General features: G+C 44.1%; 4 protein-coding genes across 5 annotated transcripts; 2 read left to right on the forward strand and 2 right to left on the reverse strand.

Annotated features, from left to right (window-relative positions):
* Positions 1 to 517: 517 nt before the first annotated feature.
* Positions 518 to 9580, reverse strand: LOC117867071 (centromere/kinetochore protein zw10 homolog). Its single transcript, XM_034751401.1, has 14 exons — positions 8986 to 9580; positions 8762 to 8905; positions 7392 to 7565; positions 6834 to 6992; positions 5573 to 5803; positions 5358 to 5468; positions 5019 to 5111; positions 4761 to 4856; positions 3641 to 3769; positions 3469 to 3546; positions 2312 to 2470; positions 2083 to 2239; positions 1896 to 1978; positions 518 to 828 (listed from the first exon to the last, which is right to left on the reverse strand). Exons 1-14 carry the CDS (start codon positions 9526 to 9528, stop codon positions 745 to 747), a joined length of 2241 nt encoding a protein of 746 aa, XP_034607292.1. The 5' UTR covers positions 9529 to 9580; the 3' UTR covers positions 518 to 744.
* A 654-nt stretch (positions 9581 to 10234) lies between these two features.
* Positions 10235 to 16306, reverse strand: LOC117867075 (ultraviolet-B receptor UVR8). 2 transcript variants are annotated; one of them, XM_034751407.2, is made up of 15 exons: positions 15973 to 16306; positions 15508 to 15584; positions 14948 to 15026; positions 13950 to 14009; positions 13457 to 13558; positions 13275 to 13368; positions 12755 to 12797; positions 12608 to 12653; positions 12487 to 12527; positions 12283 to 12385; positions 12118 to 12172; positions 11942 to 12008; positions 11764 to 11800; positions 10879 to 10958; positions 10235 to 10770 (listed from the first exon to the last, which is right to left on the reverse strand). In XM_034751407.2, the coding sequence occupies exons 1-15, from the start codon at positions 16187 to 16189 to the stop codon at positions 10645 to 10647; spliced, it is 1227 nt and encodes a 408-aa protein (XP_034607298.1). In that variant the 5' UTR covers positions 16190 to 16306; the 3' UTR covers positions 10235 to 10644. The 2 variants fall into 2 exon arrangements, with proteins under 2 accessions (XP_034607298.1, XP_034607297.1); XM_034751406.2 differs by having other exon boundaries at positions 15949 to 16306.
* A 1453-nt stretch (positions 16307 to 17759) lies between these two features.
* On the forward strand, positions 17760 to 19645 carry LOC117866933 (probable glycosyltransferase 6). Its single transcript, XM_034751235.2, has one exon. The coding sequence runs from the start codon at positions 18044 to 18046 to the stop codon at positions 19400 to 19402; it is 1359 nt and encodes a 452-aa protein (XP_034607126.1). The 5' UTR covers positions 17760 to 18043; the 3' UTR covers positions 19403 to 19645.
* Positions 19646 to 22753: 3108 nt separating this feature from the next.
* LOC117833780 (probable glycosyltransferase 6) lies at positions 22754 to 24506 on the forward strand. Its single transcript, XM_034713382.2, has one exon. The coding sequence runs from the start codon at positions 23015 to 23017 to the stop codon at positions 24365 to 24367; it is 1353 nt and encodes a 450-aa protein (XP_034569273.1). The 5' UTR covers positions 22754 to 23014; the 3' UTR covers positions 24368 to 24506.
* The last annotated feature ends 832 nt before the right edge of the window (positions 24507 to 25338 follow it).

The following is a 25338-nucleotide window of genomic DNA, read 5'->3' on the forward strand; positions in this document are numbered from 1 at the left end:
CTTTTCTTTTATGTAAATCATGTGACATGTTTTTCTTTTCGTAGGCATGCGAACAAACCACACAGATCACGTTAGCAAATGGGAAACGATTCATTGATCTTGCGAGCTGTTCTTAAAAAAAAAAGAAAAAGAAAAGGACAGTATATCATAAATCGTTCGGATTTCCAGATCGTAGCTCAGATTGAAAGGTAAGGGCTATTCCATCCTCAAAGTCAAATAGCTGCCCATTCACCGATGAAAATGCTAGCAACCATCTATTATGAAATCAGCACCATGAGCTAAGTACAGTTCCCAAAAATTGGCAAGCAATAATTCGAATTCCATGTAAAAACAATCAATCTCATGTAATCATGTTACCATAGGCTCATGCCATCACCAACCTGCAGCTTGAATGACATGCAGTCTGAACAGTGGCAAGCAATAATTCGAATTTTGCGATGAGGATCGCTAAAATTTGCTTCCAGGCCATAGCACGGATGAAAATGTTGTTCTAAAAATCTATATGCGATGGTGTGGATTGTGATTCAAATGTTTGATCAGGAAAACATGAATAACATGCACATTTGTTAATTTGGTCAGTCAAGGGCTCAAGGCCGTTGGGTGAGTATTGAACTGGGGGATCAGAGATGACAAGTATTCTTCAATATAAACTAAACTCACATGCCAATTAATACTCACTATATTGTGTACAAGAAAAAAGGGGGGAAATTAACCCATAAAAAATAAATGTGTTGTTTCTGCATCCTATGCTGGTGTCCTAACGATCCATCCTAGGCACTCCTTCCGAAGAGGCGAGTCAGCAAATATTGCTTTGATGAAATTTTGCACCTGCACAGGATTAACAAACAGATTGGTTTAAACCAGAAAACTGACTTAGAATTTAGGATACTTGTTCAGCATGGATAACTTTGGAAAGTCATGCAGCAGTTTGAGTTTAGGGATACTGGAGACCCCCCAAATCACAGATTGAGATACACAGGAACATATGAGGACCTAAATCTTGCTGAAGACAGGCAGAAGACGTAGACTAAAGCTACGAACAATTAAAGGACCCAGTATGAGATAGGACGATGACGACGACGACAACAACAACATAGGCTTTCAGTCCCACGCAAGTTGGGGTAGGCTAGAGGTGAAGCTCAACAAGAGTCACAAATCAGGATTCGGGTACATGAATAGCTGTTTTCCAAGAACTCCTATCCAGGGCTAAATCTTTAGGTATATTCCATCCTTTCAAATCTCCTTTTATTGCCTCTTCCCATGTCAGTTTTGATCTTCCTCTGCCTCTTTTCACATTACTGTCACGCCTTAGGGTTCCACTACGCACCGGTGCCTCCGGAGGCCTTCGTTGGACATGTCCAGACCATCTCAGCCGGTGTTAGAAAAGCTTTTCTTCAATTGGTACCTATCACTTATCTGCCAAATTCAACGGAACATACGCATTTCCGCAACACTTATCTGCTGGACATGTCGTCTTTTTGTAGGCCAACATTCTGCACCATACCAGCATTGCAGGTCTAATCGCCGTCCTATAAAACTTGCCTTTTAACTTCAATGGTACCCTCTTGTCACATAAAATTCCTGATACTTGGCACCACTTCATCAACCCCCGCTTTGATTCTATGACTAACATCCTCATCAATATCCCCATCTCGTTGTAGCATTGATCCCAAATATCAAAATGTATCCTTCTGGGCACTACTTGGCTTTCCAAACTGGCATCTCCCTCCTCATGTGTAGTAGTGTCAAAGTCACATCTCATATATTTAGTTTTAGTTCTACTAAGTCTAAAACAGTATGAGAAAGCGCCCACATAGAAAGCGCTAAGCCTCTGAAACTGCATACCAAATCCTATGCGAAGGTAAAAATAAAAGAGGGGGACTGGGCTTGCTCACCTCAGATGATGTGAAACCACAGCTAACTAGGTCACCACTTTCCCAAGCAGCTGTGATGGACTTCAATGACATATCAAGCAACTCTGAACATTATCATTATTTTCAGTGTTGTTTTGAGTGAATAAAAAAACATATTTAGCTCAGTCAAAAATTCAAAAAATCCATAATTAGAATCAACAAAATGTACCTGCTAGCTTACGGAACTTTTTCAATGATGGTACAATTCCATCCAATTGAATCCAAGTGTCATGGTCTAAGAACTTTGTGCTGCCATCACCGTTCTCAACCAGAGAAAGAAATAGTGATGAGAGGTTTTCGAGAGCCAAATGGATAAGGCCTTGCAGCTGTAAGCATACCATATATTAGTAAGGATCAAGATTTGATCACCTAAAACATTATGGCATAACGTGTATCACCTGCAGTGTCTCTTCTGCTGCCATGTCATCTATCAGAAGCATATCTCTTGTAATTCTAGAGAACACAGACCCAAGGACATGACACATACTTTTCCTGTAAGTTGATTTTGGCAGTATTGATTCCCACATGATGCGTATCTTTTCCAAAATGAACACGGCCTGAATCGAACATATAGATCATTAGAGTGAAACAATGATGTTCAATCGATAACCCCAATGCCCAGTTAGATGAAAATTTGAGACAAATTTTTCGACAACCGAAATTGATTGCTGCTGAGGATTTGGCACAGCATGAACAAGACCACTTTTAATTTCATTGGAGGTACAGGAAAGATTCAAGTTAAAATGCTCTTTGGATGCATCACGAGATTGCTGGTAAAAAATATATTTTTCCTGAAATCCTGTTAGAACAGTGGCTGCGTATTTTCTAATTTGGTTTGATAGCTTAGGATCTTTTTTGGGTCTGAGACCTCTGTACCTGTACATAATACTACCTCCGGATCAAAATATTTGTTGTCGTTGACTTTTGGTCACGATGTTTGACCATTCGTCTTATTCAAAAAAAATTATGTAAGTATCATTTATTTTGTTTGTGGCTTACTTTACCATCACAGGTATTTTAAGCCTGACTTATCTTTTCATACATTTACTATAATTTTTTGAATAAGACGAATGGTCAAAAGTTGCAAGAAAAAGTCAATAGCGACAAATATTTTGATACGGAAGGAGTATCTTTTTACCGATATATAAAAAAGAATAAGTAGGGGTCTCCCTACTGATTTTGTAAAAAAGTTCCTAAAGATTCGTCAAAAGGTGTAGCAACAGGGCGCAAGGCTTTTCCAGGCTTCACAATGTAATATTTATAGCAGTTCCAAATCAAGTAAAAGAAGAAAATGAAACACCACTCATTTTGAGTTGCGAAGCATGATTTCACCAAGCTCACAATTATAAATAAACAATTCCCTTGCTACTTTCATCGCTAATTATGTGGATTTCGACTTAAAAACCATGGCTGTCTTGTTTTGTTTCTCCATTGTGTAGGTGATGTTAAATTTGGGACTACAAGCTCGATGAACAAGCAAAAAGCATGTATGAATCTTGCCCCCACCCATTTTTCAAGGTTCAAACAGCTCATATTCTTTAACAATGGAACAAACCTGCTCAATACTAAATTTTGCTGACTCATAATGTTGAGGTTGGTGAGTATTCTGAAAACCATCAGCACCATCTATAGCCTGAAAAGCAATGTAATGAACAAGAAACTTTAAATAAGAGTTAACAAGTAGAAGTAATTACGTGTGTGGAAAAGATTTAGAAAGATCTAATGACCTCGCTTATGGTATCAATAGCAAGTTGTATTTGTCGTCTCAATACAACATCTGCCATATGGGAGAAGATTGGCGCTAAATCCACAAAAACAACTTGTTTCTGTAGATCAATAGGAAAATCTGCACGGTACTGCACAAATGCATCCAAAGGTTAGTTAAATGCATTTTGTTTTGTAATAAACACTTAAAACATATCCAAAAAATGTTCAATTTGGTTGCCCAAAAAAGAAAGATAGGTTTACAGCAGCACGAGGCTGGTTCTTTTTTATTTTGTCCGAACTAAACACATGAATCATTGGTTTTTCATACGTACACTAGGTTTTGGGGAAAAGTAATCACTCTATCTTACCACACAACAAATGTTGTCCCATCAACCATAGCCAGTTATAGTGAGCACAACAAACAGTGGCAACTTGGATGGGTTAAGCTTGTCTTGGGGTTCACAAGTCCCCTGACAAGTGGTGGGTAGCAGTAAGGGCTCTGCTGCCTGCAATCGCACCAGAAGGATGGTTGGGGCTGGAGGCAGTACATGAGGAGCCCAGACAACCTTGGCACTGGTTGCGAGAAGCCGGGAAGGAAGGTTTTACCACAGGAAGGGGAGGCAGTAGTGGGAACAAGGGATGGCAGCATGCCAGACAGGGGCGAAGCTACATTATAATTAGGGGGTCGCACCCCCCAAATTTTGCAAGAACAGTAATTATGCTTAAATTTTCACCATATATGCACCCTCCTTAGCTCAACACTATGAACCCACAAGGAAACAACCCCCCCCCCCCCCCTAATTTGCTCTACCTTCGCCACTGATGCCAGAGATGCAGTAAATGGAGTTGTTGTGGTGGTGGTTGACTGTTGAGGTCATGAGCGATGCATGGCTAAGTGTCACCCAGTGCAATCCTAAGGAGGCCATCACTAGTACCAAACTCAAAAACAAAACTCATTTCAATGACTAGAGACTATTGGACAACAGTACAGCACAACCTTATACGTGAAAGATAGAGAATACAAAATTTGTCACAGATCTGCATTTTTAGTGTGAATTCTCACAAAAAACACATTAATATAAATCAACCAAATCCCAAATTGAGCATAATAATGGGCAGCAAAAAGTTGGATTTGCACACCTGAAATGCGAGGCCGAGAATTTCTTGGGACAAATGGTAGAAGTCATTGTGAACAATAGCAGCCACTTGGCTTATGCTATGAAGTTGCTTCTCTAGCTTCAGGAAAAAAATATTTGACAAAGGTCAATTACTCTGAAACAATAATAGTGCCTGAAAGAGAACTGAAACTAGAATATTCTGTGACCTGCTTTAAGTACAAATGACATGTCATAATATGGAAGCCTAAAACAATCATTCAAAGTTTGTACATGCACGAACCTGAACTGGCACAATAGCCTTATACAGGAGCAAGACATCCCTAGCAGCAAAGCAAAACTCCTTAGCAACTCTTGCAGATGACAATGATGCATCCTGCTCTGGTTATTCAACAAGAAAAATGGATGTACATCAAATCCTCATCAATAAGAATTAGTTCATGAACACTGAAAGCTGGAAGATTTAATTTGCATGGAATGGTAAACACATTACACATTGGCTGATACATGAAACTAATGGTAAGAATACATGCCATGATGAACAGAACAATAGTTATTATGGTCTGTGATAATAGCTGTGTAGAACGCCAACAACAGAAAAGGAATGTGGCAGCAGGCATACCTTGAGGGCTCCGTGAACCAGTTCCATTAATAGAAGTGCTGATTTAGACGTAAAACACTTCTCTGGCAGGAAAAGTAGATCAACAACAGAATCACCTCGATCACCAGATTCCTGCAATAATAAGCCTCTTTAGTATGTATGCAAAAAATGAATCCTACATTATCCTGCTCAGTAGCTTGCCCATGAAAACCCTTAGGTTAACCAAAGCAACTCACCAGAGGGTTATCATAATCATATTGTACAAGAATGTTCCTTGCTTTCACCAAGATCTCACTTCTTTTCCGTACAGCAAAATGAACTTCGACATCATCAACAAATTGGGTCAACTTGCCGTCCTTTCTATCAGGCAAAAGAAACATCATGCTCCTAAGTTTGTTCTCGAATTCAGCTGTACTTCGCACAACATCCTGGAACTCAATTAGCTTGGATGCCTCATTGGGTACAGCCTGAGAAGACGCAAGTGAAGGATCAGTCCAAAACAATCTGAAACAGCAACTACCAGCTTGCAATGCAAATGTCTCCAAACAAGAAAACTTCAACAAGGAAGTTCATAGAACCCTAAGCTTCTTGTGGTCAATAAGGATAGTTCGTAAGTTAGTTCAGATCACCCTGTACCTTTTTAACAATTTCGATTCTTCCTATTATGGAACTACAAAGATATATTTGAGTCAAACTTTTTCAATTGCTGCAAGTTTGACAATATAACGCGCAAATTAGAGGGATAAAATAAGTTTTAGTTATTCTATATATACATTTTCTGAACTAAGTAGTATTCAATTAATGAGAATATATGCAACAAAGCTAAGATCATTATAGAGTGTATCTCTCCCTCTTTCATCTCTCTGGGATAGCAATTGGCTTACCATGCAAATGTCTACAGACACGAAAACTGAAAATGGGAAGCTCATAAAATCCAAAAGGTTGTTTATACTCCCTCCGTTTCAAATTGTAGGTCACTTTGGCTTTTCTAGATACACAGTTTTTGTTATGCATCTAGACATACATTATATCTTGGTGCATAAAAAAAAACTATGTATCTAGAGAAGCCAAAACGAATTACAATTTGGGACGGAAGGAGCAGTTTGTAAGGATAGTAACTTAGTTTATGTCATTCCCTTCCTTTTTTCTTAAAAAATGATTCTTCCTATTTCAGGACTCCATTCAATTGGTGGAAAGTATGATACCATAACGAGCAAATTAGAAGGATAACATAACTTAGTTCACTACAGCTATTAAACAATATACACAGGCTGATGAATGCAAATCCAATCACTGGCCATATGTTCTAGCAGAAGTAGATGTTTGATGAAGATTATGCAAGTTCAGATATTGCCTTCTCTAACACATTATAGACAGCGAAGCTATTCACAATGACAACCAAGCATGCTTCTAAAAAGGCTGCTCATTAAAAGCAGCAGAGGAAATTGGGCAGTTCTTGAGCATTTCCTTTCTCTGATAAATCAGGAAGAACCATACCTTGGAGAGAAAGTGTGTGATAACCAGGTCAGAAATTCTTGGCCAGGTTAACTTTGCAAAAGACTGAACCCACTTGCTATTTTCCATGCAAATGAACTTGCAAATGAACTTGATGGCATCAATTATTCTTGAATATAGATTCGAACCATCTTTGTTGTCCTTCAACAATAAGAACCAGTTATATCAGTCAAAGAAATAAGTTTACTTAGTCAGCAGAAAGTATGAAACTAATAGTGGTTTGTGGTTCCAGATGTACAAATATCTATTCTCCTACACAATATTGCTAGAAACCAGAATATATTTACTTGTTGAATTGTTTCTTAAAATGAAGATACACATGTTTAGGACAAGCTAATTAGTTCATTTTTGTAAACAATATTAGCTTGCCTTAAACATCATATATTTAAAAGCATAGGGAATATATATTAATGTCTTGAAAAACCATGGCAAAGGCACACAGCTGACAATTGAACTAGGTCAATATAGGCCTCGAAAACAGGTATCTACAAACACTTCCCTTTATAAATTATAAATCAGGAAACAATATGAAATGCTTACTTTTAGCTCCTGTGAAGGGACTATGCTTAAGACTGATACAGAGTGTTTTGGACCACCTTCCTCAAACACTTCTACAGAAACTGCAACATTTGTGTTACTTATTGCTGGAACCAGAATATGTTTCATCATCAAATCTGCCATCTTTGCCATCCCATAGTCTAGGGCATCAATGATCTGCATAACAAAGAAATGGCAAAGTGATACATTTGGAGAAGCTCAATATTACCATATAATGTGGGGTCAACACAATGCAAAGCTGCCATGGCAGTACCTGCCATCCAACAAATTCTAGAAGGGATGGCATCTATTGTCTTATCCCCTAAGTTAAGTTAGAGATATTGCAATATTAAAAATAAGAGCGAAATGCACTGTAGGTCCCTAAACAATACCACATTCTCATCTGGGTCCATAAACTCTCAAAGTGATCATCCGGGTTCTTCAATTTTTAAGTGATTCATTCCAAGTGTGAATCCAGGGTGCATAACATCAACATACTGTCTACTCCCTCCGATTTGCAGCAATTGTTGTTTTAGCCTCTTCTACTATATGTATAAAAAATAATTGTTATTCCGCAACTTCGACGTAGCTTTGACCCATTTTTTCAAATCTTACCCCTCAATTCCTTCATTAACTACTGCCTCCGTTTTGTTTTCTTAGGCGTTTCACCGTTTCCTGCTTTTGCCGATAAGTAGAGCGCATAGCCTCGGTACTCCCTCACCCTCGGTATCTTCCCCCTCGGTAGACAGGAAACTAACTGCTTGGAGAATGAATCGGCCAGAAAACAGCCAGCGTCCGCTGCATGGTGCCATGCATGTGCTGCAACCTGGACCAGCGGAGCAATATTTGGTGCAAAATTAATGTAGCAGCTAGCATGCACCATCAAATGGAGAGTGGGTGTGTGCTTTAGACATAATAAATGCATGCTTTGTAGAGGATCAACTATTGGTAGGATGGACATATTATTTACCTCCTTAGTTCTTGTGCCCAAGGCTAAAACGACAACTATTGTAAACTGGAGGTCCTTAGTTAGAATTCCAATCTAGTCTGCAACATATCGAAAGAAGATTAACATACAAACACATGGGGCAAAGTTATCGTGATTTTAGCCACCGAAGGACCAACAAACAGCCCATATTCCTCGGCCAATACTCCAATAGCTATATTAACAACAATTGTATTAATTCTTTCTACGGTGAGCTGCTTAGGCTAATGTACAATTTATGTTCTGCTTGATGTCCATCTAAAGCTCCCAAATAAGTTCCATTACCAAAATTGCATTTATTGTTTACAAGTATAGGGTTATGGTATTTTACTGGAGTTCTCAAGCCGTGATGCAGTAGCACCAAACGAATTTTTGCAGTACAACTCACCTCCAATGCCTGCAGCGCCACAGGAAGCTCAACATCATGTGTTTGACTGGAACAGCCTCTTGGAATAGCACTCACCACCACCTTCCCTCCCTCCACTGCAAACTCCATGCACTCCTCCACATTCTTTGCAAGCCCCACTTGCAGCTGCGCCATCACCATAATCACAATTCGGAAACAACAATCAGCATAAGCTCAATCACTCCAAAGCAGAATCTCCTCCTCACCTCGTCGACAAGCTGCTCCCAGTCGTTCCTGAGCAGCCCAAACACCACCGGATCGTCTTGACTGGATCCAGATCGCTCGGGATCGATCAGGAGAGGCTTCAGCTCGGCGGCAGCAGCGGCGGTGTCAAGAGGGTTCGCTGCCGCACGGGCCTCGCGAAGGCGGGCAGCAAGGGAAGCAATTGTGGAGGCGGCGGCGAGATGCTCCTGACGCTCGGCGAGCTCTTGACGGGCGGCGAGGAGGCGGTCGGCGAGGGCCTTGAGGTCGGACAGGTCGGGCGAGGAAGCGAGAGGGGCGAGCGCGGAGTCGAGGGAGGACTCGTGGGAGGCGGCGGAGGAGGCGGCGGAGGCGGCGCGGGCGAGCGAGGAGGCGAGGGCCCCACGGTGGGAGGCGGCGAAGGAGAGTGCGGAGGCGTGGAGGCGGTCGGAGCGGAGGCGGAGGCGGTCGATGAGGAGGCGGAGGTCGGGCGCGGAGAGGGGCGTGGAGGGGTCCGAGGCGTCGGCGGTGGTGGAGAGGAGGAGCTCGCGCACGTCGTCGGCGGCCATCGCCACCGGCGGCGGAGTGCTCGGCTGCCGCGTGGATCCAAACGGACGGGGACTTCGGTCTGCTGGCTGCGCTGCGGGAAGGAATTGAGCTCGTGTTGAGATCTACTCTGCGGGAATTACCATATTGCCCTTAACCATTTCATTTGTTTCAATTCAATTGCATACATTTTTGGGGAAAAAATCAATTTTTATTTTTGTTTGGGTTACTTTTCACATTTCAATTTTATTTTATTATTTCTTGCCGGTGCGATTAGAGGAGGCGGGAACGTGTAGATAAGTTCGTCGAATCCAAGATGGGCAAATTTGAGGAAAATATATGACCGAGTGAGGTTACCAGCTATACAATTTATCTTTGCCAAATTTATGTTTTTGATCAACATACAACTGAAAATATTTACAAATACTCATTCGAAGGAAATCAACCAAGACCATCTAGTTTCAATTAGCAGTCATTGTGCATTAACTTCTCCTTTGCACTAGACGTATATTATGTGAAATTATATGAGGCACCATTCTTCACATCAAACAGAATTTCAGGTCAAAATTATACATTTTCCAACAAAAAAGTCATGTTTGTAGGAACAAATGTGCATTACGTAACACCTTTGCAAAAACAAAGTCAAAGAATGTTATCTTGGCCAACCTGTTTTTATGATAAGAAAATTACCATGCCACCACAGACTTCACCCAGTAGGCAAACATCGGATAACTGTACAAACAGGATTTGTTCTGATTCAGATATCAATTTACATATAGAAACGCAGCAAACATAGACACCAAGCACTCATCATGTACAACACCAGCCTGGTCAGATCACAGGCGATGGATTTCTTATTAGCCGGCAAAATAATACATATCCACCAAATAAATGAATGAACACTATACACTGCCTGTAACCCTGATGCATCACAAAAGGCATCCGGCTTATCTCTTATTCTGTTTAATTTACATCCCCCTCACTCAAGGGGTGTTATCATTCTGTTCTATATCTCTCTTAACATAGATGCAGATCCAATACCTTAGCTTTTTTCTGCTGTTTATCTGTTCACCTGTGCAGTATGCCAGTATGATTGGATAATTAGTCCGAAACATGCCATTCCGCAGATGGCAGGTCAGTCAGTCCTCGCAGTACTCATAAATCGCACCAGTATGATTGAAGCCACATGATACATGGACTGCTCTTGCATTCTTGCCAAACGGCACCATCATAGGTTCAAAATAATCTACGTCATTTCCATGCCCCTGGTAGAAAGGCAGCGTAAACATATAACCAGTGTTTGGTGGGGATTACGCATGTTGTACATCATCACCATGAAAAACAAGCACTTGTAGTGACAGCAAGTAACTCACCAGTTGTCCACCAGAAGAATGGCCCTCTTCGAAAAAAGTACCATTAGCGCCTCCCCAACCCCAGGTGTAGATGTCATCACCTGGATGTTTTGAGATGCTCAGATCACAAAAACACTATGCATTGAAACATGGCCAGAAGAACCTTCTTTTAACAAGTACTCCGATTATCCAATATATAACACAGGTACTTTTGTCTAGTTGTCTTCCATTTCAGCTTAACAAGCCAGAGCAAAAGAAAAAAAAAACTTCACTCCATGCTCATGCCCTAAAAACCTCCCATCAACCATATTGGTATCAGTTTGGGCCACTACCCAGAATCCTGCCAGAGCCCTATTTTTTTTTAATAAATGTACAGTCCTTTTAGAACCAGAACTATAGATTCAGAAAATACAGTACTGATTTTTAAAGATGCATGGCTAATCTGATTCCACCTGCAAATGGCCTATAGAGCTAGTTTGGAAAGGGGATTGGGATGCAAATCTTTGGGATATAGTTCAATTCTGAGAAGTTCCTAGATTGATTCTTATCTTCCAAATGAACACATTTCTATTCTGACTCTGTCTGAGTAAGAGGAACACACAGTTACTTGCATGTACGCACAGATAGCTTAGAGCTTAGTTTCACCATTTGCAATGACAAGCACGGAAGCACCCTGATATACTTATATTATAATAAATAACAGAATTCAACTCAAAAGTGTTTGTCACTTCAAGGTATAGCCTAGCCTACTGTTCCATATTCTTGTTGCTAGAACTTTTGACACAAATTTTTCAACCTACAAGATATCAGCAAACCAAAGTGTGTATTGACTATTGAGCCTTGATTGAGAAAGGAGTTACCAATAAGAGCTAACATACTGGTGAAAAGGGAGTATAATTATCATACCTGAAATTACAGCAGTGTGCTTCCAACCACAAGACACCTGCAGAGGGCAAATGATCAAGGACTCGATATCCAACATAAGTTATACATAAAATGCTTTAAGCGATGCATCAATACAAGAATTATCTTTAAGTGACCCAATACACAAAAAATCTTGAAATAAGTAACCAGAAGTACAAACCTTAGACACAGGAAGCTTAAATAGTGAGCTTTTCAAAATTTCTGGAGAGCGAACCATGTCTGTACCTCTGGTGAGAGATGATTACGTAAGAATATAACTTTGACACTTAATACACACTAGAAAAGGTATGATACAAGTTGAAATAGGAAATATTGAAAATGTAATAGATGAAATACCCCAGACCAAGGCATCCATTTTCATTTGAACCCCAAGAATACAGATCACCACTATCTGCAAAACATCACCTTAAATCTTTTAAAATTGCATGAAAAGCCACAACTAAAAAATGATAGTTTTGCATTGACAAAATACAAAACAAAGACTGCACCAAACACCAATACCTGCTACAACACAAGTATGGTAACCTCCACAAGCAACTTCTTCTGAAAACGGTATCTCTTCAACAATAACTGGTCTGAATGCTTCATTTGATCTTCCAAATCCCTAAAACTTTAAGTTAAATCAAAGGAAATGAAGGGAAATAAAAAATATTTTGGTAAGGGCAGCGAAAAATAAAATGACAATGTGGCCTGATTGGATACCACCTTCTCAGTCTTCTGCCCAAATATGAACAAAGTACCTTTTTCTGCAATTTTGACATAGGGAAATCATAAGATTGGGCAATAGTGATTTGTACAATTGATTATTGCTTTTCTGTAAGCTTACCATCAATGCAAGCAGAGTGCAACATTCCTGCAGCTATCTTTTTAATCTAGCCAATGCATTAAAAAAACAGAAAGAGAATAGAATCACTACATGGCAATAAGATAATACTTTTTGATTAAGAGGCATATTGAGTTTCAAAGCAAATACCTTGATACCGTCAAGGTTTTTGATCAACCTTGGAGTATATTCACTGCACAAATGAAGATATAGTTACCAATTTATCATCCTTCTAACACAGCACCATATAGTGCAGACACTCAGAATTGTGAGACCTATTTTAGCCTAAAATATCCGACAGAATCCTTCCAACTTTCAAACTTTCTATATGTCACCAAGCATTTTACTCAAAACCTCACACTACATGATCTAGCAACCTTGTTCATTTTAAGAAAACCACAGACAATGCCTATATCTGCCACATAAAATTCATAAGCCACAAGCTTAAGATACGTACAAGTTCCATCCCTATTAAAATCATACCCATACTCTCATTTGTACTTAGGCAGGCCAGCTTGTACTAGAAAACTTTCATCTCTTATGGTTATTTTTTATCTTATTTTCTAAATAGAAGAAAATAAATTATTCTGTAACATAAGAGTACATACACAATTAATTGCCCAACAATTATTTTTACAGATAAGTATTTATGAAACAAACATTACCATACCTTGAGGTAAGGGAGAATCCCAGTATGCTAGATTGAGGCCCATGTCCAAGCCTACCGGAACCAGAAGCTCCCCAACTTAAGACTTCACCTTCGTCTTGAGAAGCAAAAGCAAGAGAAAATTAGACTCTTGAAGGTAGCAACATTTAAATACAATTGCTATAGAACATTGATTTGCTAGTCACCTGTAACAGCAATTGAATGCTCTGATCCCAAAGCAACCATTTTCACTCTGAAGTCAGTCAAACAATCAACCTTTGTTGGGCTTGAAACTACTTTGCCTGCCCCTAATTCAAATCAAGAAAAAACAAATCCACCTCAGAAACAAAAGCTGATGTTGATATATAACTTTACTGCAAAAAGGATAATTAATGAAGCAATTGAATACTGTATTACCTAGGAAACTTATAGAAGCATGATTATGCTCCATGCAAAATAATACAAAAACATGTACGGCAAGTTGAAACTGTGCTCAAGCAATATCTAAGAGCTATATGAATTTCCTAACCTCGTACATAGATTTTATTATATTCTTTCGTGGGACCAAGTGACCCCACACTCATCAATGCCAATAAGTTACCGTTGATAGTTTCAAAGTATATGCACCAGAACATTCACCTATAGATACTGCATGACAAGGTGGCATTAAGAAAGTGAAGAAAGGGATGGCGTAATTACCTTTTCCAAGGCCAAGCTGACCACCTGAGTTTCGGCCCCAAACAAAGAGTTTACCATCCGCTGATCAAGAGAGTCAAGCAAAAATTTTAGTGGAGTTATTATGATGCACACATGTGCAGCACAAAGCAATTTGGTAAATTAATATAAGAGGTGGTAATCACATTTCTTTTATGTTATAATTGTCTCCAATATCTGTAAAAACATTGAGCAATGTGTTCTATGCTGACATGCAGCTAAATAATTCAATACCTTTTGCAGTACATTGTATTACAACTCCATGAGCAAATGGGCAATAACATATGTCATTTAAGGTGTGATTGCACAACTCTAGGCCTAGGAATAGGGCACATTTCCAGATAGCCCTTTTTGTTTGAAAATGCATCCTGCCCAATATGTAATTTTGGTTTTATCACATCTACTTTACATATCTAATAGAGAAATAAGGATTTTGGTTTTATCAAATCTACTTTCAATATCTATTAGAGTAATAAGAACCATAGCAACAATCTTATAATGAATGTATTACAGCAACAGACCCGCATCTAGCTTCCTAACCGACAACTGGCAATATGCTTGACATCAAGAAGTCCAGCACTAGATCAATATAATAACAACCAGAAACAAAAAGATTGATTACCTTCATCCCATACTTCTATGTTTACACTACTATCATGTAAATGATTTTACAGTATAGATACCTACTAATATTGATAAGTAGCTTCTTCTAGTTCTCCTCAATAAAAAAAGGAGCTTCTTCAGCACAAATGTAACACTCGAGACCAAGATTATTGTGTGCACCACAAAAATAAGAAGTAAGAAAGCACTCAATTATATGCACCCTTAAAACCCGAGAAGCTTGAACTGTCTGCTGATCCACTAAAAACTTATGGTAACATAGAAGGTAGGACCCTCCTTTCCATCTTTCTATTATTACTTAGCTCACCTTATTCTGTTGAATCAAAATATGCACATAACATAATCTAATTATTTTCTCTTACCAGTAATTGCACAAGAATGATGGTTGCCAGCTGAAACTTCTACAACTCTCTCGTGAAATCCAGAAACTTCAACAGGCTCCTATACATGACAAAGAGGAGAACTGATTTCTATTGACAAAAATAGAACACAGTATGTGGAATAATCAGATTCATAGGGTTCAACATTCAATTACAGAGAGGAAAACCAATGCTAAATGTTGTGAATAACCAATTATGTCTGCTTTGTTTCTTAAGCCCAATATATCTAACATCTGGGTGCAAAATGTGGCTGTGACAAGGACCAGTTTACTTTTTTTTTAAAAAAAAGGACCAGTTAAATAATATCGCCTGCTTCCAAGGATTGATATATGTGCCTTCGAGGTAATATAAAAGTTACTTCACTGGAATACATAGTCGTATAGTAGACTGGTTGTCATTACATGAATTAGGACGTATAATTGCCCCCTAATTTGTCTCCTAGTTAATTTTTTCCCTCCAGAGCTAGGAGGATATAGCCAAAGTTCTGTTAATAGGCATTGTAGAAGCAAACACATGAGAATACGAAGGTCAAGAAGCGATACCAGCGTATGTGTAACAGAGGATCCTATCCCGAGCTGCCCAAAGTCGTTTAGCCCCGTGGCGAACACACGCCCGCTCTCTGCACAAAACATAAGGGCAAACCTTGCCCGCATTACAACCCAATACAAACAGAAAATAGGAAAATGATAATTTGACGAGAGCATTAAATGCTGATCGTTCACTCACACGTGCTAATTTCAGTCTGGAAGAGCATGACATTGTGCATCCATTACTAATAACTATAATTATGCGTACTTAGAGCAAAACGGTCAAAATCAAGCGCATAACATATCTAGTAATGTTAGTCTGGTGGGTAAATACAACTAGTTAGCTATTTGAACCAAGCCGCTGAATCAGCACAAGCATGATCCCTCGAATTACTACAGAAGTAGATGGCGATGTTAAGAGAAGATGAGGAGGGAGGAGGAGAACGGGGGGCGTACGGGTGAGGAAGAGGGTGTGCGCACCGCCGCAGGCGAGGGAGGCGGGCGGGTCGGCGGCGCGGGAGAGGAAGAAGGGGCAGGCCGTGGGGCTCCACCGCGACTCCAGCGCGCCCAGCCCCAGCCTCCCGTAGTCCCCGTTCCCCCAAAGCGCCGCCACCCGCTGCCGCGGCGCCCTGGAGGAGGAGGCGTCCGACGAGAGACACCGCAGCAGCGGCGGCCACCGCCTCGTCGCCCGCCACATCGCGCTCGGGCTGGAATGGTGGCGGAGTGGAGACTGGAGAGGAAGGTGGAGCTCGCGGCGACGGCGAGCCCACGTGGGCGACAAGACGAAACGAGAGACGAGAGCGTTCGTTCGCTGGAAGGCGTTTCCAGAGAAGAAGAGAGAGGCGGAACCGAAACGGGGCGAGCCCAAGGTGTGTGATGGGCTTCAGACTACAGTGGGCCGTAATTCATTTGTTTGGTCTCAATTTGCGAGCGTTTTCAGCTAAAAAAAAACTTTGGATCATTTTTTGCAACTTTATTAGTCTGATGAACCATTTTTCTTTTCAAAAATAGACCGTTTTCTATTTTTCATCAAGGTAAGCACGTGACTGGTTTTAATTATTGTTTTTAACTTGATGAGTTTGCCTCTAAAAAGCAGTTTTGCATTCACTTTCATTTATAGGGCAAATTTTGGTACTACCAAAAAATTTGGCCGACTAATGTCTTTCCAAGCCATGAGACGATATTAAGGTGGGCACGATGGCTGCCCTTGTCTTGGATTGGCCTTGCCCATGCATGGCTGAGATGGCAGACCTTATTAGAATGGTGAATGGTGAATGGACATATCCAATGTTTTGATTGTATGATAAACCCCATTCAAGTTGTTTTATTCCCTAAATCTTCACATGATAAACCATCATATTCTTTGTAGTTAAATCCATGATCTAATTAAGACCCATATTAGCCATGGTTTGATGGTTAACGGCGCCATTTACACGTGAGATCCACTTGTCATGGTAGAAATTCTGACACTCTTAAGTTTCAGCCATGCCTTCCATTTTGGCGATGACCAATTTTTAGCTTGGCTAAGTGTTAGATGAAATTGCATTTCAAATGTCACCAGAAGTGTCATATAACTCTCCAAATGACAGCTCCCGGTCCCCTTGTCACATGTTTATTTCGAAAGTCTCTCCAGACAACGCTCGCATGCTTCATGCTTGGTTCTTGAGTCAAGCACCCATTTAGAATTTTCATAACCTGTGCAACCAAACATTACTTGAACTTGATTTTATCCCATTTTTGCTTCGACGATTCCTCTACTATTAAAAGAGAGTGTAACTGAATTGGAGCCCATTTCCATTTCCACACCGACACGTCTGTGCATTGGAGCCTCGATTCAGTTCATCCATCCAAGATCCACCGACGAAACAGAGCCTGAAGTTCTTTTTTTTTTACAGGGAAACAGAGCCGGCTCTGTGGGCTTAGCTTATCAGCCGGCTTATCAGCCACCGAACAATGTTTTTCTCTCACAACAAATCAGCTGTTTCAGCTTTTCAACCGGCTTATAAGTCCAGCCGAATATGCCGATTTTCAATTACCCCCACAACGGCAAAACGCTCTCACTCATCAGCTCTGCCATCTCTGACCTGATTTAACTTGGAGTAGTTTTTACCAAGTCGATCGAGAATACAGTATGCACCTTTGTGTATTCCTCCAACACCATATGGCACAAGCTGCACCCAAATTCAGAGTAAACTACACACGTCAGTCTCCCAAGTGCTTCGACTGTCCGATAAGAAGATGCACGACGCCTTCCCCAAATCTGCGGGCTGCAGTGCGCTCTCAACGGCAGCACCGACCCCCAGATGCCATCCCCCGACGGCCCGACCTCCCAGAGATAAAAGAATCCCGGCCAACCAACTGTTTCGCCGATCCCTAGCCGCGTCGCGCGGCGAGCCCGAAGCCGGCGCCGGGCACCTCACGTGATCGATCGCCGGGGTCGCATACCTGTGCGTCGCAGCCTCGCGCTTTCTCCGCGCAGCTGCCGTGCACACTACTCCTCCTCACTCCCGGAGCCACGCCCACACGACACACGGCACACTCCTCCGCTCCTATGGCCGCGTCGTCGGAGGCCGCCGTACCGGCGGCGAGCAATAAGAAGGGCGCGGCGCCATCGCCACCGCGGCCGCGCTGCGCGCGCGACGCGCTCGTGTTCGCGGCCGGCGTGGCGGCGGCCGTGCTGGCGCTCCTGGGCCCGGCGTCGTCCGTGCTCGCGCCGCCCGGGTGGGGCAGCGGCGTCGGCCTCGTCGCCTTCCCCGTCCCGGGCCCGTCGGACGGGCCGCGCACGTTCTACGACGACCCGGACCTGTCCTACGCCGTGAGCGGCCGCCGCGTCACCGGGTGGGACGCCAAGCGCGCGGCGTGGCTGCGGTCGCGCGGGCTCGGCTCCGGCGGCGGGCGGCGCCGGGAGCGCGTGGTGATGGTGACGGGTTCCCAGCCGGAGCCGTGCCGTGGCGCCGGGGGCGATCACCTGCTCCTCCGCTTCCTCAAGAACAAGGTCGACTACTGCCGGCTCCACGGGATCGAGCTCCTCTACAACAACGCGCTGCTGGAGCCGCCCATGGTGGCGTACTGGGCCAAGATCCCCGCCGTGCGCGCCGCCATGCTGGCGCACCCGGACGCCGAGTGGGTGTGGTGGGTCGACGCCGACGCCGTCTTCACCGACATGGACTTCTCCCTGCCCCTCGCCACCAAGTACGCCGCCTACAACCTCGTCCTATACGGCTGGCCCAAGGAGGTGTACGAGAACAGGCGGTGGCTGGGGCTCAACGCCGGCGTGTTCCTCATCCGCAACTGCCAGTGGTCGCTCGACTTCCTCGACGAATGGGCGCGCATGGGCCCCGCATACCCGGACTACGCCGCGTGGGGGAAGAAGGTGAAGGGCGCGCTCACCGACAGGGACTCCGACGTGGCGTGCGACCAGTCAGCGCTCGCGTACCTGCTCATCACGGGCCGGGAGCGGTGGGGGGAGAAGACCTACCTCGGCACCGACTACTACTTCCAGGGCTACTTCGCGGAGATCGTGGGCAAGCTCGCCGGCGTCGCGGCGCGGTACAAGGCGGCGGAGCGGGGGGCCGGCCACGCGGGGCTCCGGAGGCGGCACGCCGAGAGGGAGCACCTGCGGTACGCGGCGGCGCGGAACGCGGCCGTGAGGGCCGCCGTCCCGGGCCCCGACGGCGGCGGGCAGTCGGGGTGGCGCCGGCCGCTCATCACGCACTTCACGGGGTGCAACCCCTGCGGCGGCAGGCGGAACCCGATGTACTCGAGGGAGCTCTGCGAGGGAGGGATGCGCCGCGCGCTGGGGTTCGCCGACGACCAGGTGCTCCGCGCGTACGGGTTCCGCCACGCCGGCCCGCTCAACGACACCGTGCTGCAGCTGCCGTTCGACTACCCCGCCGCGCGCAACAGATGACCATCGCCGCAGTGAAGGAATTGGGCCTATTTTGGGCCTTAATTGTATCCTGTTTCTAGCTCTCATTCTTCGTCGTCAAACTTTTTGTGGTATGCAATACCCCATCTTGGCCTCCAGGAAGCTCCAAGAACTCCAAGTTTCCAACAGAAATTATACTATTTATAGTAGATGTTTGCAAAACTTTGGTGCTCTGATATGATCTTCGATTGTCAATGTTGCCTCCCGCTCGTGGGAGTTAAGTCAGCCGTACGTAGCTGTAAATATCTCATGTATGCCTTTTTTTGGGCAATATCTCAGTTAGCACATGGTATCGAATTTCCAAGAAATTTCATAGAAATTTCATACATAAACACAAGCTTCATTGAGCCCTTTCTAGGTTATGTTTGTTTCAGCTTGGCATCGTGGAATTGTAGCTTTTGCAACAACAAGCTCAACAAACGAAAATTTTTTCTCTCAGATTGTAACAATCTACAAATCAGCATTCTGAACTGTCACCACAAATGACAAATAAATGAGCACGTACTCAACCGCAAAATGTAGAAAAGAGGAAAAGGCTTCACGGGGACACCTTTTTAGCTAGATAGATCGTATCAATGAGAAAATAGCTTCATCGAGCAATTCTCTAAATCTCTAAATAGGAAAAAAAAAGTCATCGTTGAGGCATTTTAATTCCAATATCGAGCAATTCTTTAAGATCCCGTTTGGATCCTTGGAATTGAATTTCATTCTAATAATCATAATTTAGATACAAATTAATTAAGTTAATATAATTGTATGTGGAATATATTTGTATATTATCGTTGGTCATATAGGAGAGATACTTATGTGCTGCACTTCTGCTACAGGGAAGTGAGTCAAAGAGCATGCTATAAGTTGCATATTAGAAACATAGCATGAGGATCTATAGAATCAATTTTCATCTTCCAGCCCCATGAATTTAAGATAGGCTTATATCTAAACTTTAGAAATGTGTGGAATGCCACGTTCCAAGATAAATAGCCTACTTCATTAACTAGATTCCAATACCTTCATCTCGAAGAGATCCAAACGGGGTCTAATATCTCCGTCCCCATCTCGCCTAATCCACCGGAATCAATGCAAGCAAGCAGGCAGGCAGGCGCAAAACGCGCGCACTATACGACTGGTTTATTTGATTATTTCTACGGCCAAGCGCACAAAAATATTTCAGAGTCAAGAGAGCAACCAGGAGGGAGATTCTCCGGCTAAACCCAAGCCTGCAAATCTGCAGCGAAACGTGCGGTGCCCCTGCGCATTTCGTGGGCGCACCGACACATGCACGCGCGCACCCGATAAACATTAGAGTACACTGCACGCTATATATGCTCTCTGGCTGCTAGCTCGTCGGTGGCGGCGATCGAGCTAGCTAATTTGGTAGAAAATTGGCTGGGCACGTTCATCTAACAAGCTAAAACATTAGCTTGGCTCAGCTCGTTTATGCTCATGATGCATGCATGCAGAGCTAAATCGTTTGAGGCTTACCCTGTAGCCCCCTGTACAATATTTGCACAATTGCCGTTGCAAGGCGCATGGGTAGTGATGGCACACGAGCCATACTCCCTCCGTCCCGGAAAAAATGCATTCTAATTTTGTCCTAACTCCGTCCTGAAAAAAATGCAGTTCTAATTTTATCCTAAGTCAAACAATTTTAAATTTGACTAAGTTTATGCAGATATGTATAAAGATTTATGATACGACATATTTGTTATAAAAGTTGATACCATTCATTATAATTGGTTAAAGTTGGGATAATTTGACTTAGGACAATACAAGGACGGAGAACACCGTCTTTTCTCTTACATGTCATGGAAATAAAAATCGCTACTATAGGAGCGTGTGTTGTCACCTCGGTTCTGCGAAAGGAGCGAGAGAGCCATTACCAGCATAGAAGGAGGTCCGGACCGCTGGTTCGACCAAAGAAATCGTGAATCGGCGGTTTGACCGGCTCGGTTTGTTTAAAAGATTAGTTATAGGATAGAAAAATCGGATCTAAAAGGCATATTCGGCGGTATACTAGGCTGAAAGTTGGCCCCATGCAGCATCCAGCGGCCCAGAGCGCAAAATCAGATAGAAATTAGAGTAAAAAGAGGAGAACAGCGACTGTTACTTCTGCTAACCATCCGGTGACCGATCTACTATACGTGTGAATGATGGGTGTATACATAGATTATGAGTATTATTGAACCGTGGTTCGACTGATTGTGCCAATGAACTACCGAACCGGTAGCCTCGCAGGTTCAATGACCGGTCTAGTTTTTCCTTCTACGACTACCAATGAGTTTCATGATTTTGGGCCACTACCAGTTATCGGTGATTTTCATGTTTTTCGTTTGAAGAGAGAAGTGGGAAGGTTAGCTGCCGGTCTATGTATTAATAAAGAACGAGAGTTTCATATTTTTCTGGCAGGTGAAAAAAATAATGTGTATCTCGATAAAAAGGCATTTAGTTTTTGTTGGCATTGCATGGGTTCGGGGATTTGGTTGGCAAGCGATGCAAAAAAAATTGTTTGATGAGATCGGGAAGAGGCAACCTCTTATCCAAGATTAGCACCTACAGCTCGGGGTTTGTACCAAAATAGCTGAGCATATATTATGTACTATTTTAGCCTACTAATCAGTTCTTGTCACTGATTGTTGCTCGGAGATTGTTCCTTGCTGATTCACCATTACCCTTGGGAATGACTTGCACTATACTCCAACACCGTCGGCTAGTAGTAAAAAAAAAAAAAGGCAAAGAAAGCATGCAATCCCATCGCCCATCTCAACAAAAATGCTCGGCAGTAGCTTTGCTTTTGTTTTGGTTGCTGGTTCGGCTCGTTTCCTTGTAGACTTCGTCGCTTCTTTTCTTGCACAACTCCTAGACTGCATGCACCTGGAGTCTCGTTAGAACTGAATGAAGAAGATGAACAGTTTGCGTTCTATGGTGTTTCGATGGAAATTGAACGGCTGTGATCAGAAATGCAAAACCCATGCAAAACCTCGTTTTGTTTTCTTGATAAACTTAGGGTCTGTTTGGTTCCTCTTGCTAAACTTTAGTTGCTAAAAGTTGCTAAATTTTGGTTGCTAAACTTTAGCAAAAGCTGTTTGGATACTCTTGCTAAAAGGAATTTAATGAGCTGTAAAAAGACCTATATACCCTTATTAAAGGTGCGCAGGAGGGGGGAGACAAGCAATAAATGAGGGGTATAAGTTATCCAGCCCACCTTTTAGCAAGTTTTAGCAACCAAAAACTTGCTAAAGTGCTAAACTTTAGCAACTTAACTTTAGCAAATTTTAGCAAGGGTCAGCTAGAGCTTGCTAGCTTTTTGTCGCGTGAGATCTCGACTGCGGACTGCCACATTGCACAGCACGAGCCCCAAAAAGCAAAAGAAAAGAGAGGGGGGAGGAAAAAAAAAGCTAATCATCCGCCTCGTGCGTGACCCCTCACGTGATCGATCGCCCGAGCTCCAACGACGACGGCAAGAACAGCCACACCCGGAGCTGGAGACGGCTGTTTTATAAGTCAGAAGGCGTCGATCCGCTTGTACCCGGCCAACCACGGCGAGACCGTGCCACCGGCGAACCGCTCCACGCCGCGCCAACACGGTAACACGGAATGGCCGCGCCGTCGGAGGCCTCGCCGCTCCGCGTCTCCGCGTCTCCGGCGGCGAGCAACAAGCAGCACGGCGCCGCGCCGGCGCCGAGGCTGGCGGGCCGCGCGCGCGACGCGCTCGTGTTCGCGGCAGGCGTGGCCGCGGCCGTGCTCGCGATCCTCGGCGCGCCCGGGATGAGCAGCAGCCTGCTGGTGGCCACAACCGTCCCCGGACCGGAGGACGGGCTGCGCACGTTCTACGACGACCCGGAGCTCTCGTACGACGCCGTGGAGGGCCGCCGCCTCACCGGGTGGGACGCCAAGCGCGCCGAGTGGCTGCGGTCGCACGGGCTCGGCCGCCGGCGGAGCGCGCCGGAGCGCGTGGTGATGGTGTCCGGGTCGCAGCCGGAGCCGTGCCCCGGCGACGCCGGCGACCACCTCTTGCTCCGGTTCCTCAAGAACAAGCTCGACTACTGCCGCCTCCACGGGATCGAGCTGCTCTACAACAGGGACGTTCTGCAGCCGGCCATGAAAGGCTACTGGGCCAAGATCCCCATCGTGCGCGCCGCCATGCTCGCCCACCCGGAGGCGGAGTGGATTTGGTGGGTGGACTCCGACGCCGTCTTCACCGACATGGACTTCTCCCTCCCGCTCGCCACGAGGTACGCCGGCCGCAACTTCGTCGCCTACGGCTGGCCGGACAAGATCGAGATAAAGTCGTGGCTGGCCATAAACGCCGGCGTGTTCCTCATCCGCAACTGCCAGTGGTCGCTCGACTTCATGGACGAGTGGGCGCGCATGGGCCCCGCCTACCCGGAGCACGCCCGGTGGGGCAAGGTCGTCCGGGACGCGCTCGCCGACAAGGGCGACGACGCGTGGTGTGACGACCAGTCGGCGCTCGTCTACCTGCTGCTCCACAACTGGGAGAGGCTGGGGAAGAAGGCGTTCATCGAGACCGAGTACTTCTTCCAGGGCTACTGGTTGGAGATCGTGGACCGGCTCGACGGCGTCGCGGCGAGGTACGAGGCTATGGAGCGGCGCGCACCAGCGCTCCGGCGGCGCCACGCGGAGCGGGAGCACCTGAGGTACGCGGCGGCGCGGAACGCGGCGGTGAGCGGCGCCGTCCCGGGCCCAGCGGGCGGCGGGGAGAAGGGGTGGCGGCGGCCGCTCATCACGCACTTCGTGGGCTGCCAGCCCTGCAGCGGCGGGAGGAACCCGATGTACTCGAGGGAGAGCTGCGAAGACGGGATGCGCCGCACGCTGGGTTTCGCCGACAACCAGGTGCTCCGCGCGTACGGGTTCCGGCACGCCGCGCCGCTCAACGACAGCGTGCGGCCGCTGCCGTTCGACTACCCCGCCGCGCCCGCGCGCAGATGACCGTCTCTGTAATGAGTTGGGCCCATTTGGGCCTTAATTGCACCGTGATTATAGCTCTTTATCACCACCCCATAAAACCTTTTCTAGTTTGGTCATCAAACTACTTCCTGATTCCTCCATTTTAAAATGGAAGTCCTAATTTTATGCTAAATTAATCTTCTTTTAACTTTAACTAGTTTACAGAAAAATTATTAATATTGACAGTACAATATAAAATGCACTAACAAGTAACAATACATATTGCTTGCTGAATTTAACATATCGATGTTTCATGTAAACCTGATGAAATTTAGAGAAGTTTAACTTATGATAAAATTAAAATGATTATATTTCCGAACCTCTTGGAATTACTTTTTTTTTTAAACGGAACCTCTTGAAATTATACTATTCTTACTTCCTCCCATTTTTAAAAAAATAGAGGAACCGCATCTCTACAAACTTTGGTGCTCTAATTTGATCTCAGTTTGTCAATGTTGACTATCCCTTGTGGATGTTTAGTCAGCTCTACTGTATGTTGAACAATTAGGTCACATAATCAAAATCAATCTAAGCTGGTTTACCATGAGTAATACTTCATATATGTCTTGAGATTGGAATCCTTTTCTTAAGAAAATGAAAGTTGCTTCGTCGAAATCAATATAAGCTGGTTTACCATGAGTAATACTTCGTATATGTCTGTTTTAGCTTGGGATATTGGAATGTAGCCTTTACAATCACAAGCTGAAAAGAAACAAGCGGCTTTCACCTCAGACTTTAAGATCCACTAAGGTTGTAACAATCTGCAAACTGAATTGCTACAATGAAACAATATGCTCTCCCCAGCTTGTAGATTGTTAGAAATATGCTTTCCATGAGCTGAAACAAACAGCCTTAATAGCTAACTTCTCGAAAAAAAGAATATATAGCTTTCAGCCTACGTTTGGCAGATTATCAAACCTCAGATTATGTGTTATTTTACTTTGATCAGAAAT

This window comes from Setaria viridis, chromosome 8 (assembly GCF_005286985.2).
Source record: "Setaria viridis chromosome 8, Setaria_viridis_v4.0, whole genome shotgun sequence".
Classification (NCBI taxonomy): Eukaryota; Viridiplantae; Streptophyta; class Magnoliopsida; order Poales; family Poaceae; genus Setaria; species Setaria viridis.